The sequence below is a fragment of the Lytechinus variegatus genome, chromosome 16, assembly GCF_018143015.1.
Source record: "Lytechinus variegatus isolate NC3 chromosome 16, Lvar_3.0, whole genome shotgun sequence".
In the NCBI taxonomy this organism is placed as follows: domain Eukaryota; kingdom Metazoa; phylum Echinodermata; class Echinoidea; order Temnopleuroida; family Toxopneustidae; genus Lytechinus; species Lytechinus variegatus.
In genome coordinates, this window is record NC_054755.1 from 8,482,769 (window position 1) to 8,497,883 (window position 15,115).

The 15,115-nt window shown below is 35.7% G+C and overlaps 1 protein-coding gene across 7 annotated transcripts in view; it reads left to right on the forward strand.

Annotated features, from left to right (window-relative positions):
* LOC121429484 (dedicator of cytokinesis protein 9-like) overlaps positions 1-15,115 on the forward strand; it is a 139,713-nt gene that overhangs the window by 107,750 nt on the left and 16,848 nt on the right. For 4 of the 7 annotated variants that reach the window (XM_041626525.1, XM_041626522.1, XM_041626524.1 and 1 more), the window contains 6 exons: positions 1,970-2,257; positions 4,196-4,262; positions 5,280-5,333; positions 10,516-10,622; positions 11,634-11,749; positions 12,810-12,947. In XM_041626525.1, the coding sequence (XP_041482459.1) occupies positions 1,970-2,257; positions 4,196-4,262; positions 5,280-5,333; positions 10,516-10,622; positions 11,634-11,749; positions 12,810-12,947 (770 nt within the window). Of the gene's footprint in view, positions 1-734; positions 870-1,969; positions 2,258-4,195; positions 4,263-5,279; positions 5,334-10,515; positions 10,623-11,633; positions 11,750-12,809; positions 12,948-15,115 lie in introns of all 7 variants that reach the window. The other 3 variants (XM_041626519.1, XM_041626520.1, XM_041626521.1) reach the window with 1 other exon arrangement.

Genomic DNA, 15,115 nt, shown 5'->3' on the forward strand with positions numbered 1-15,115 from the left:
TTTGTTTTATTGTTTTTTTGCATGATTACATGTAGGTATCAAATGTACTGGCAGCTATTTAATACCATTGTCTTACTCTTAGACATTTAGTTGCATTCATAAAATACATGTTATTTTGGAGAAAATTGCTGTGATATGATTAAATTTATGTTATATCTTATTGGGGGGATGCCAGAAGATATTTATTTGCTATGAAAATAAAATATTTGGATATACATGTATAAAATAAGGCTGATGTGTTGGAATGACATAGATTGCATCAAAAAGGACATAACTTGTATAAAATTTCAAAAATTTTGAAGTTTTGGAGTGAGAGGAGTGTTTTTTTTTTAAACGGGTGATTGATGTGTTATTTAATGAAATTCATACCACATTGTTGATAGGACTTGAAGGTGAAATTAACTTGATTGGTTTTAACCTATTGCCTCCTGGAACTAGGTGATCCCTATTTAAAGCCTGTGGGAATTATTTTATTCAGTAGCAGATGGGTTATTGCCTGAATTGCATGGTCCTTGAGTGGTTTGCATGATTGATTTGCTGTGCTTGCATTTTTTTCCTCTTTGATGGTTTATTATTTCCTTTGTTCATTTTCTATTTATCTCTTACACTCTTCGTCATTTGGTTTACTGCACAATCACTGTCTATCCATCCATCCATCCGCCAACCAACTCTTGCTTCGACCTTTGACCTCTTCATGCACGAATTACCGGTCATTTTGGGGTCTGGTTATCCAGGGAATCAAATTAAATCTGACCACGCTTTCTGGCGGTCGCATAGCCCGACTCGGCCCAGCGAGAAACCTCTTGCTTCGCTGTCCAATTCTAAAAACGCTTCGCCGTACAACAGTACGGGCTTCTTAGCGATTCCAGGTTGGTCAGAAAAGGGTTGTAAAAAAAAGAATAGACAGAATTATGCTTAGAAAAAAAAGTTTTCAAATTGCCTAGAATTGAATATCCCTTTCTGTCGATGTATGTTGATTATAAAAATGGCTTAATGAAAAAGTAAAGTGCATGTTTTGATTTGTTATAGATGTAAAGATGGATAAAACTTGCAATTAGGTCACACTTCGGAGTGTGTGCCAAAGTTACTTTATGTATGATCGGACCTTGTAAACTCTTTTTTTAAAAATTTAATTGAAATGTTTTAAAAGGATACAAACAATGGGGCATGATTCTTAAAGTGGTTCATTTTTTTTTGTAAATGAATAGTAAATATGTAACACATTGTGATTGAAAAAACAACTCATAATTTTCTTTTATGGATTTCATGATTGGCAAGCCTGCATGAATAAAATCACAAATATGAAAAATTAACCAATTCCTGCTGAGTTTGTTTCACTTTTTAGTTTCTAATAATTAACATTCTTGCCAATTTAAAACACATGCATTGATTATAAGATTCTGTAGATACAAAAGTGTATTCTTGTTTTGTTGGCATTGTTCGCTTCAATAACAACAAATTGCTGAATGTCTTAACATCATTGTAGCATGATCGATCAATGGGGTTTTAAGAGATTTGGAGGTACATGTATGGCTTTTGAAAAATCATAAATCAATCAAGTACTCTTCATTTGTTGATATTTAATCATGCCATATCTTATTATCATTGATAAAATGCTTTTTAAACAAATTGTCTGAATTCATGAGTTCAAATTCATCTATCCAAAATTAAATAACGGTATCTTTCATGTTGCTTTTTTAATCTTAACTATGCATTGAATTCCATGGGACACCATTTCATTATGATTATATACAGATTTATTCAATCATGATTTTCCATTAGTTTGATAATTCAAACTATGATTATTCAAACTATTCAGACTTATAGTTTAGTGTCTTATAGAACAATTTGTGTACCTTTTTGTTTTACCTTTTTTCTACACAATGCATTACTGTGATTAACCAGCATTAACCCCATTCTTTCACCCTACCCTTTCCAACCTACCCCCCCCCACCCCCTCTGTAAACAGGCGGCACGCCCTCGATCTCAACACCCCGCCCACTCACCGACAAAGACCGGACTGGGTCCAGCAGCTCGCTCAGTAGCAACGCGAGCACGTCACCGGGCCAAATCCACGTCAACGGAAACGCCACGCATACCTCTCTCAGCGACACCACCAGCGTTGATGGACATGGGTCTGTCTCGCGCTCCCACTCGCGGACCAAATCCTCAGCGATCATGTATGATAAGTTATTAGACCACGAGATAAAGGACTTGCTCATCTCGTTTCTCTACATCATTAAGAATGTCAATGAAGGTACGATTTGCTCAACCTTGATTGAAAAATACTTGAAGAAGCTAAGGCATTGTAATAACTAACATTAAAATGCTTTTGATAACAATAATTGTATGTAGGCATTTTATGTTCTTCCCAAAGTTTTCCATGGTTTTAGTGCCGGCAAAAGAATTTATTTGTTTCATTTATTTATTTTACATAATGGTTGCCTACACTTTTTATTTAGAAATCTGGGGCGGTATTCTGAACATTGTCTTATCTCTGTATTTTATCTTATCTCAGAGATATGACAAAATCGGTATTCTGGTGGATGTCATAACTTTTGTCACAAAAATTGTCATAAATTTTGTCTCTTCTCTTTAGCGCGCACCAAAATTACGCGGCTTTCAATGCGCGTAATCCTTTTATACAAGCAAAAGATATGACAAAAGTTATGACAGGGGGGTAGCAGTCATAAATTTTGTCATATCTTTTAGTACCAAATATTCCTATACCCTGCCGACTAAATGTCAAGCATATAATGATATTATTTAGATTAGATTGTAGTAGTTTCACTCATCATCCATGACAATTTTCAAAATTATTTTTTCATGCTACAATTAGTTAGGCCCTACATATCAATTCCTCCTCTTTTTTTTCTGTTTTTCCTTCTTTTTCTACTTCTCTAAAATCCTTCACAGCTCCCTGTCTCTCTTTGTAATTAAGCGCATCAATATTCGCGTAGTTGCGCGATGCCAGCAACTGCAGTGGGGATACGCCCTACCTGTAACGGGGCCTTCCTATTGGCTAGAAGGGCTCCCACTGGGAACTAACGATGATTTTGATTGGATTGCTTCCGAAAAGATGGGCGGGAACTTTGAGAGATATGACAGGGTTCAGAATACCGATTTGTGACAATCATAGCGGTGTCATATCTCGGAGAGAAATGACAAAATTTATGACAAAAGTTATGACAGAGTTACAGAATACCACCCCAGGCTACTTTGCCCATGTTCAATATTTGGGAGAAGAGCCTTTCCTCAAAATTTCACTGGAATTAATTTTGTATTATTTTTTTAAGCATTTCATTGCAAATTTGATTATGGGGCACTTTTCCCTGTGTGATTAAATTAATTTGTATTTGGTGAATATGTTGGCAACCGCCACTCTGTAAAAATAGCCTGAGTTATTCAAAGGGTCAAAATAATGCTATGAGAATAACAAGACATAGGTCCGTATTCTGAACTCCGGTTTAACGTAAACATGGTCTAAGTCTGGTCTAAAAATTATGGGAAGCTATGAGTGTCAAAAATACATTTAAACTTTCATGCTTATGCACTTACTAGGATGCTCCCATGAGTTAATGGTGAAGAAGTCAATTGTAATTATTTCAAGAATTTCATTACGATTTGAATGCCAAATGTGAGGGTATATTTATATCTAATTATAGAAATTGATGTCACATTAGGCTTCTCATAGTTTAGACCAAGGTTTATTAAGTTGAGTTCAGAATATGGGCCAGTCTTTGGCCCCGTATTCTTAACTCTGGTCTAAAGCTGTGGCTTAACTATGGATAGCCAATTGGGGCACAAATCACTTAGAGTACACATCCATTTTAGTAACTCATATGATACTCAAATTGTTCATAATTGTCTGGGTATGACAACTGAAGTACTTTCTTCATTATTTGTTGTGAATACAAAATAGTATACATAAGAAATATACCATATAGATAGAAATTTTCAATTTTTGGCTCCCCATAATTTAAGTACAGAGTTAGACCATGGTCTAAGTTAAACCTGACTTCAGAATATGGGCCAGTATGTTTATTTTTACTGTTGAATTCACAACCATACATACAGCAAAAGGGTTAGGGTGAAACATTTACAGGTGACATTTTCTTATTCTTATTCATATTTCAGGCTTAGTACCATTAGCTCTTTTTAAATCTTATTACTATTTTTGTTTGTATTCTTGTAGAAGTACTTCTCGGCTGGTGGAGTCAAAGTTCTGAGGACGATCAACTTAAATTATTTGATGTACTAGAGTAAGTATTTAGATTAATTCATATACTCCTTTGATTTAGTCTTGTATTAATAGCATACATCAAAACAGCCTGTGCATTGAATTGTAATTTCAGGTTCCTATAAAAGCTAGTGTGTTGGCTCAGTTGATATAGTGTCCACCTTACAACTTGGAGGACAGGAGTTCAAGCCCTGGCGGCCTCAGACCAATAGACAAGTCCACCCCAACAAAAACTTGATTTGAATAAAAAGAGAAAAATTCAACAAGCATAACACTGAAAATTTCATCAAAATCGGATGTAAAATAAGAAAGTTATGGCATTTTAAAGTTTCGCTTCATTTCACAAAACAGTTATATTCACATCTCGGTCGGTATGCAAATGAGGGAACTGATGACATCACTTACTATTTCTTTTGTATTTTATTATACGAAATATGAAATATTTTGATTTTCTCGTCATTGTCATGTGAAATGAAGTTTCATTCCTCCCTGAACAATTGGAATTCCATTATTTTAACATTTTGTGCTTCAGGCAAGGAGGTCCTAATCATCAAATTGGTAAAAATTGAAATATTGTATAATTCAAACAATAAAAAACAAAAGAAATAGTGAGTGAGTGACATCATCGACTCTCTCATTTGGATGGAACTGGCTCGTTCATATAACTATTTTGTTGAAAATAAGCGAAACTTTGAAATGTCATAACTTTCTTATTTTACATCCGATTTTGATGAAATTTTCAGCATTGTGCTTGTCTGATTTTTCTCTATTGATTCAAATCAACATTTTTCTGAGGTAAACTTGACCTTTAAAGATGAGAGTTGCTGATGGGAGTTCTTTCTGATTTCTATTCTAAACAATAAAATTTGGATCATTATTATTGATTGAATGTCAATTTCAGTTTCCAAAATGAACACATCTATAACAGTAATTGCAAATTTGTCATTGATTAATCATCTGTATCTTCAGAAAGTTTGATCAATCTGCTAAGTTTGCTCTGTTGATGACAAAATTATTATTTTTAATTTTCCATTCGCAGGCTCTGTCTTCAACATTTCCGCTACGTAGGCAAAAAGATCATCATGCAAAGCAAGTAAGTCATTTTGAAATATAGAATTCCCTTCCTAATCCATCCTGCATGAGTTTGTTTAAGTAATGTAATCTAAGGGCGCAGTCTCATTTCCCATACGGTGGCCGTATGGCGAGTCAAAGACAGTTTTGACATTTTTTGTACCTGCTACATACATGTATAGGTGGTTTGAATAAAAATGACTATAACGGCCATTTTCGACTCGCCGTACGGCCGTCGTAGGGGAAATGTGACTGAAGCTTAAGCCATCGCATTACCTACGATTGTTCTCCGACCTGATTTCGGAATAAAATGTTAAAAGAAATTTGATATGGAGATTAAAAATGCAGAACATAAAACTGTAAGGCAAAATTTTCAATCTTCATGCAAGCTCTTCGGGAGTGTTTCCTGAAGCATCTTGTCATTGAATTTCAATGACAATTTTGCTTTCAGCCAATCAGATGCAAGGATTTCAGTAGCTTATAACAGATAGTGAATAAATCACTGGCTCTTGTTTCATGAAACTCTCCCCTGAAACAGGAATTTTGGGCACTTTTACAGTTCTAGTCGAACCAATGCTCAATTTTCATTTACCATTCATTTGTGTATTTTTTTTCACTTCCCTCTGTAAATTTTGCTTTTGTTGTACATGTATGTCTAACTTCATACTGATATTGACTCTCGTAACTTGTGAGATATATACACTGTACCCTTTATTTGAACTTGAAAGCCTTGCCATTCATTTGCCATCACCTGAATTCCATAATCAAATACATATAACTTATTAAATTTTGATACTAAACTGGTTTATGCCTTTGTGTGTAATAGACGGAACATATACAAATTATTCGGGTAAGGAATTGACTTGTTCATTCTGAATTATTTCGACTGAAAAAAAGAATGAATGCCTGTAGACGGTGGTCCATTCGAGAAGGATCGAAAATTTGCTCTTGCACTCTTCTATTTCATTGTGCACTGTATAATGGTATCCATCCATTTCATTTTCAAAGAAAGGAAGTTCATATGACTTCAAACTGCTTTGTAATTTTGCCAATATTTGACTTGACTGTATACTTCAAAGTTTCTGAAAAATATCCTCACTTTGCCACGATCTGCAATCATGCTCATGTGCATGTACATTGTATAGAATGAAAATTTGAAAAAATATGATATATGTATAAAAATATTTAGAATTAGTGATATACATGTATAGTATTGAATCTTGGTATAGAATGTAGCATGATGCTGTTATTGTAATCATTACAATATCTTATGAAATTAGTAATTATGGGTCTAGCATAGACATGCAGCACATTCATCATAAACAATAAATATTTTACATGTATGAATATCCAGGTTTTTTATGAAATTCTGTATGTTTCAAAGAAAGAGTTGTGATTTAGTATGCATTTCTTTCTTTGAAATCACATGAATATATGTTTATGATAAGGTGGCATTCTTCTGCAAGTAACAGTCTGTATTTTCATTCACTTTAGTGGGTGTCAATTCATTGCTTTAATTTCATTTTATACACTCATCTATTTCATGAGCTTTAGAGAAGGAAATTTTCCAAAATAAATCTTCCTTGGGATTGTGGGATATATTGTCTATATTATCATACTCTACTTAAGAAGTCCATTCAAGTTGAAAAAATAATCTTTATATTGTAGCCTCTTTTTCTTTAAGAGCCACCCCCTCATAAAACCCAGAGGGTAATGACTAAATGCCAATGTACCTCTTTGATATCATGAGGGACAATTGTATGCACTCATCTATATAATCTTGAAGGAGGAGGGAGGGGGTGGGGGGGGGTTAAAAAACAAAATCATATCTGACAGAGGTAGTGCTGCCTGTTAAATGCCGTTATTGAATTCTGCCCTTACAGTGTATATTACTCCATTCCCCCTGCATGAGAACTCCCCCCTCCCCCCTCCCCCTTTGAACTCTCAGGATCCCATAATATAAAGGTTGCTGATTGATTTTAGGACAAATTTATAGGATCAATTGCATTTGTGAATGATGAATTACATAAGTCAACCTTATGATCAAGTGCTAAGCTATACATACGTTACAGGGCTATAATAGTCTCGTATTTGAATAAAACTTCAACTTGAAAAATGGTATTATCCAAGAATGATGTAGGCCTGTGGATAGCTAAAAATCGACACAAACGTAGATTTAAGAGTTCTTCATATATGTTCATTGAATTTGAGCTCATCTCTGTTATCTGACTTTCTTATCTTGCCCCGCCCCATCCCTTGTAATACCCCCCCACCCAATCCTATCTTGGTATAAAATCTTTCACTCGGTCGCCTGCTGCTCTCTGTCCTTCTGCTCGGGGGGTGTGTCTTTGTACCCCTCTGACGGACCCCACTATCCCCTGTGGATGAAAACCGGTAAGATAAAGTGCCGTGGTAGAAACTAGCTTGAGTAGCCCGAGCCCCCACCCACCCTTACCCTTTTGACTAAATTTCCATTAAAAACATTTAAAAAAGAAAAAAAGGTGATTTGCATGATGTGCATCTGGTTCATGCTCTTTGACCTCTGACCCGAATTTGCCGATCCTGCATATTATAAGGATTTGAGACTTGATTCTCTGCTTGCCCCTAGCATACACTATACATGTAGATGCTTTCTGAAATAGTGCCTCTTTTTGGTGTAGTGTTTTGTGTCTCCTAAAAAAGCATCATGTTTTTCATCTCTCTATCTATGTTCAAGACAGGAATTTGCTTTAATATTGTTTTTCTCTCTCTCTTAAGAGAGTCTCTGTCAGCCTGTTTGGATGTCTGTTTACACGTTTGTCCCTCTGTTCTCTCTCTTACTCTCTCCTCTTGTATCTATCTTTAGAGAGTCTCTAATTGCCTGTTTGTATGTCTGTATACATGTATATGTACCGGTATGTCTCTCTTTTCTTTCTCTCTTTTTCCTCTTTAGAGAGTCTCTAACTGCCTGTTAGAGACTCTTTAGAAAGTCTCTAGCTGCCTGTTTGTATGTCTGTATAGGGGAAGGCGGGGTAAGTTGTGACAGTTTTTGCTTTTTGCATGTTAGAATTGATATGATTGATAATCTTGTTGAAATAAGTACCTTGCCTTGAAATTTCATTCTTCTGAAATATTTTCCACCCATATATAACTTTCTACCCCAACGCTGAAAGTCATCGTGACCTTTGAAAAAACCGATGTCAAATGGCTCAACTTGCCCCATATAGGGGGTAAGTTTGAGCCACCTTCTGGGGTAAGTTGAGCCACAAAAACTATGTACAAAATGTATGGGGGGAGAACCAGCAAGTCAATTTTTTGGTTAAAGTCTTTTCACTTGCTAATTCTCTATAAATACTAACATCCTGTTAAAGGAAAAGAGCAGTCATGTAAATTTGCTCCTTTCAGCCTGCATTTCAATCAATTTTTATGGTTTGTTTTTTAAGATACATTACCATAGGAATTACCATGGCTCAACTTGCCCCATGCCGTTTGGCTCAACTTACCCCAGTCCGAACTTAGTGTGATAATTTTGTATCCACACATTTATTATGCATCCATCATATAAAAGACTATGGCAAGAATGAAGATCCATACCTGGACTAATAATGTTGTTACGATGTCTTTATTATATTTAAAGACGTGTGTGTTTATAAAGCACTTATCTATTTCACACTCTTTTTTACTTTTTTGGCTGAAATTCATATTTTTCCCTCTAAAAAACTACTTTTTGTTTCAAAGTTGGAAACAATATGGTGGGGTTAGGGGTTATGCTATGGGTCATCAATACATGACACCACCACAATGTCTGACTCATTCATTATTGGCCTGGGGCTGGTGGCTCAACTTGCCCCTATGCTCAACTTACCCCGCCTTCCCCTACATGTATGTCTCTCTTTTCTTTCTCTCTTTCTTTTTGCTTCGTCTTTCCATTCACCCTCCCTTAAAGTAAATTTCCCATCCCTTTGTTTATTCTACCATGTCCTGCATGATATGGTATTTTCAGCTACACAATTTGAGTCCTATTGATGATACAACACATGTATAATAAAATTATTTAATTTGCTCCTTGAGTAATCATGTAAATTCATTGCCTATTTTTCAATTTTCAGTCCTTTGGGGGTAAAAGCATTGATTTTACAAAAGCTGTAGTGAAAAGTGATCAAAGTTGTTTTAAAGGTTACAGAAAAAAGATGATTAACCTCTCCTTGCATCCAGGGGAGCAGTTGATCTCAATTGTCTGTCCCACTTTCTTTAATAAATTATTGAAAATTTGTAAATTTGACATCAGCTTTGTATTCTAGATTTCCATCTAATTTGATCTTTTTGTCCATTCATCTCTGTCTTGTCTATCTTCAGATGTACCTTGATTACATTAGAATGACCTGTTTCAGCTTTTTATTCAAAAGTCTACATATTTTTTATTGTGATCGATCTCTCATCACTGTCATCTTCATCTTTGAAACAAAAAGAAAGAGAAAACTATAAAATGCGATTGATGTTCTGGTCTTGTGAAGTTACTATCTTATGCAAATTTGCCTCTAGATTTTGTAGACTCTTTTCAAATTGTTGCTTTGCTTTGAAGAATTTATAATGACGTCAAATGTTCTTTTCAATCTTGCATTTAAATTTTTTCTTCCATGTTTATTGCAAGAAAGGTGAACTATTAGGTCAGAAGTAAATCAATACTTTTTAACCCCCACCCGTCAAAAAAGAAATAATAATTTAAATGTATATTTGGCCCAGATTGAATTATTTGTGCACATGTAATTTAAAGAGCTTCTATGCGAGGTTGCTTGTTTGTATTGTTAATTCGCAAGGAAATTTAAACCACCATTAGTTTACATGTACCTTTTAAGCAAAGAATTGAATTTGCAAGTATTATTTTTCTTGTGCACAGTTAAACAAAATTGGATGACATGTGCTCTTTTATACCCTCACAGGTTTAGATTAATGTTATAAATGGTATAAACCAATAAAATGAAACAAATAAAAGAACATTCAAGAATATTGGCCATTATGTTAAAATTAGCTGTACTTGTTTAGTCTTTCGCTTATGTCTTGTGAATTGCGATGGCATATTAAGCTTAAACTGTAAATGTACTGCATAGCTTGATTTCATTAACAGCTGTCCTTTCTCTATTATAATACTCATAAGTTGTAATGAAGGCTTTCAACATGAACAAATATGGAAAAGTGAAACAAGAATGATGCTTATTCACTTTCAGACTTCGTGAAAAATCATCGACCAGTGAGCGAAGCCGAACCCTGCCTGTCGCCATCAAGAGACTGCCCCAGACCAGGTCACTGGTCGAAGTTGGAGATCTACCTCTGGGTAAGTCCATGTTATGACAGTTGATCATTTAATCTGCTTTAAGTCTTGAACTTGGCAGTGTTTGATAATATTTTTCATTCATTCCTTGAATTTTTCGTTTTGTAAACAATGTAAGAGATGAACAGAAGTCGATAGAGAATGTCTTAAAAATAACATTGTCAATTTGCCTAAAAAACATCCACTTTGATGTTTCTAACACCCTGCTATAACTAATTGACTTCAGAGTTTACTTTTCTTTCTACAATTTTAGCATCTTGTATGATTTTTCAGGCTTTTGATATTAATGTTAAATGTGCTGAACTGACACTTTCTTGTGAATGGTTTTAAACTATGCTGGCTCCTCAATAACACATAGCAGTAAAGTCTTGGGCTGAAAAACCATAAAGAATGATTGCTTCATGTAGTGCCTTCCCGGGGAACTTTGCTTATACAGGCTTAATTGCACAGCGGGATAGGAAACTATACCAAAGTGTTGGTCTTAAATGCATTCATGTATCCTGTAATAAATTAACAAGTCTGTGAGGGAAAATCACTAAACTTAGGCACCTTACCCAAAAGTCAGTCGGAGTGGCATCTTTCACGCAGGAATCCTGCAAGCGACTTTCAATGCTAAACCTCACATTTCATCATTGATAAAACAATGGGAATGTGAAAAAGTTGCTGTGAAAGACGCTGATCACTATTAGAGCGGGGAACCTCCTCAAAGACGTGGCACAGACTTGTAAGATGCATTGATTTATGCCTTTGAATGCCAGACCCTCGTGGGTACTGTCCCAATTTACTAATTATATTTGGTAAATGATGGTCATTTTTTACCTGATTGCTATGAATGCTTGAGGACCAGAGGATGACAGCTTAAGGTCCTCTCCAAGGGACCTGGTAATCAGGATTAATGCCTTACCAAAGGCCACTAGTGCACCAAGTGTGAATCAAACCCGTGTCACGGGAATCAGAGATCCCAGCTCTACCGACTGAACTATATTTGTTTTTTTTCTATTTGCCATCCTGCAGTTGCTGCATTGACAGAATCTGATGCTGGTCAGAGAATCAATCAAGAAGCTAATCTAGCTGTTGAGTGCGGTATGATCATCTTGGATGTTTTGGGACTCTACTGTACGAACTTCAAGGTTAGTATGAACAAGTTTTGATGACCTGTGTACTGTCTTGGATGAAAGTGCATTGCACTTTATTCCATCTTTGTTCCGGATGTAGAAGGCTAAAAAAAATTGTGAAAGCAAATGGAAAAGTTTAATGCCATTTTTAACTTAAAATATACAGTTGGCATGACATTTTCTTCTGTGACAATTGCTCCAGGCTTTATTTTGTCTAAGATGTAGGGTTAGGGTAAGGGTTGCCTTGGGATTTCATGTTAGGTTTAGGATAGGGTATAATTTTAAATCCAGGGTTGAAGTTGGCCATTCCATTAGTGTGTAGAATTTACAGTGGAGCAATTGTTGCCGGAGCAAATATGGTCATTCTGAATCATGTAACTCCTAGACATCAGACAATTACCACCTAAATCCAGTATTTATTGTATGGGTGATAGAGGTGATTTTTTTTTTACTTGAATGCTTGTAAGCAAGCAACCAGAGGACCGAAGGCCTGTGTTCCTGTATGAGGGATTTGGTTATGAGGATCAAAGACTAATAATGATAATAGTAACATTTATATAGCACTTCTTGTATTTTGGTTTCTTAGCGCTTTACATTGTATTGTTACCCCGGTCATAGGATCCATCCCTGTTCCACACATAAAGTGCACCATCTCCACTCCCTCGGGGGTATCCTGGCCAGGCAACCATTCATCGGTGCACACATGCCAGTCTAATCACATTGAATTTCACTTCCTACCGGGTACCCATTTAACACGTGGGTGGAGAGTGACAAGCATGGATAATGTGCTTTGCCAAAGGACATTAGCGCTGGGAGGGATTTGAACCCTCGAACCTTGGTACATGTATAATAAGTGACAGAACCACTACACCACGACACCTCCACAATGCATTATACCGCACGAAGTGGGAAGCAAAGCAGGGCCACCATAATCCAAAATCCCTCTTCTGCCAACTGAACTATCATGCCTAATAAATGGTTGATTGAGCCAGGGCCAGGAACCCTTCTAACAATTTGAAATACCTTTGGAAATATGTGTTTTCAATTTTTCCAATTTTTTTTCTTTTGCTTTCAGACTGCAATGGACAGTAGTGATGGTAACAATCCGTTAATGAGGAAAGTGATTGATATATTCATCAGTTTCCTACATACGGGACAGTCCGAGTCAACGCTCAAGAATGTGTTTAGTTCTCTACGGCTCTTCCTCAACAGGGTGAGAATCTTGTTTGTTTTGTTTTTAAATTGATGAAAACTAATCCTTTTATTCTTCATTTTTTATTTATTTATTATTTGTTTTAAATTTATTTATTCATTTATTTATTTATTTATTTATTTATTTATTTGTTTATTCATTTATTCATTCATTCCCTCACTCACTCACTCATTCATTCATTTATTGATGTTTATATAGCGATTTATGCAAATGTTTCTAAGTGCTGAATTCTATTATTTATTGTTTAAGATTTTTCATCATTGCTGGTGGGAATAAAAAGGATTAAGAATCTACCTGTAATTTATCATCCAAAATCATGTTCAAGTGTAACGTCTTGCATGAATTAAAAATAGCTTCACAAATAGATTCCTGTTTTTATTTCATTTTTTGTACAGTATTTTTGTTCATGATGTATGTGTGTGTTTATTTAATGAAGCATTTGATCAATATCCATTTCTTTGAAGGTCTGTATTGTATTGCATACTCATCTTTGATAATTATATTTTAATGAAACATATTGATAAGAAGTTTTAGCTTCCTGTTAAGAATCGTCAAAAATACACTATTGCGTGCATTGTGTGTCTTTTGGGCCGTCTTCCTGAAAGAACTTTTGTCAAGATTGAAACCCGGTTATGCACGCTTGAAAATTAAATCAAACTTTTATAGTCAGATTGGGATGAATTTGATGACGATCTTTACATCATCCCGCCGCGACACCACCACCATCATCGGTATCACCATCGCCATCATCGGGTGTTCTTCGGTGCCGAGGAGGACGACCCCTATTTTTATTCTCCCAATCAGTCGTATCCGGTGTGTAAGCATCGTGCTGACCTTTGACCTCGAGCATAGCAATGGAATCGTGTTGCGGAATGAACATTTCTTGCTTTGTCTTCATTCTCTTTTTTTTCTCTTGTTAAATCGTGTCATGCTTTTTTAATCACAATTCATGTGCACTACAGCTTTTGTACTACAATAAGGTTACATGTACATGTATAGATACAGAGGGGAGCTACAATGTGCATGTATTTAAAAAGAAGAATTTACCATATATACAAATCATTTTCTTCTGTGATATTTTTAGGAAGGAGGGAGGGGGGATATAGTTGCACAAATGAATTAGGCAAACTGCTTTCAGTGTATTTCTTTAGAGAAAAATTTACTTAATTGTACAATAAAATTTTTGATTGCCATCAAGTTTTGAGTGATAGTGTAAAAAAAAGAAGAAGCAATTTTCCTTATTTGCATTCCAAAAGTGTGTTTTGTAAATCTTGTATGACCGATTGACAATAGATATTGAATAATCAATTAAATATAAACATCTAAATCAAATGAGACTCCATGCTTTATTGAATTGCATGTAAACACATATTAGAGTATCATTCTATTCTATTGTTAGAAAGCTTTGAATCTGCACAAAGTGGCACACACTCATGGGAATGGCTGTCTTGTGTCTGAATGTCTCTATAGCCTGTCTGTCTGTCTGTCTGTCTGTCCGTCTCTCTGTCTCTCTTTGTTTTTCTCTGTCTCTGTTTGTCTGCCTGTCTCTCTCTTTAAATCTATCTCTCTGTGTCGTAGTCTTTGTCTGTCCCTGCCTGTCTGTCTTTGTCTGTTGGTTCATTTGTATGTCTTTCTCTGTCTTTCTGTCTCTTTTTCTCTTTCTCTGTCTTTCTCATCTGCTCTGCCTCCGTCTTTTGCTGTCTCTCACTGTCTGTCTACCTGTCTCTCATTAAATACTCTTTTGTTTTTCTTCTACTGTCTCTCTCTCTCGTGATCTCTGCCTGAATGATTGTCCTATCCTCTATCTCTCATCTTCTTCTTCATCTTATTGGCCGATGACTGCTCTTGCTACATGAATGGCAAATACTTGCATTTGAATTTTGCCTTGGATATTACATGAAGCTGACATAGCATTTTTACACATTTTTACACATCAATGCCTATATTAGCTTGCAGAAGGGTGGTACAGTACATGTAGGTTACGCATATTCATGCATGACGTTTTTTAATTCCTGTGCGACTGGAAGAATAATAATGATAATAATCATTTATATAGCGCCATCTATCTTGGAATGATCTATTCCGAGGCACATTGTTATAGTTATTGTTACTCGGGCTTTAGCTGCCTTTCAGCGCTCATGCATTCAAGGAATTAATCCTGCCAGGTA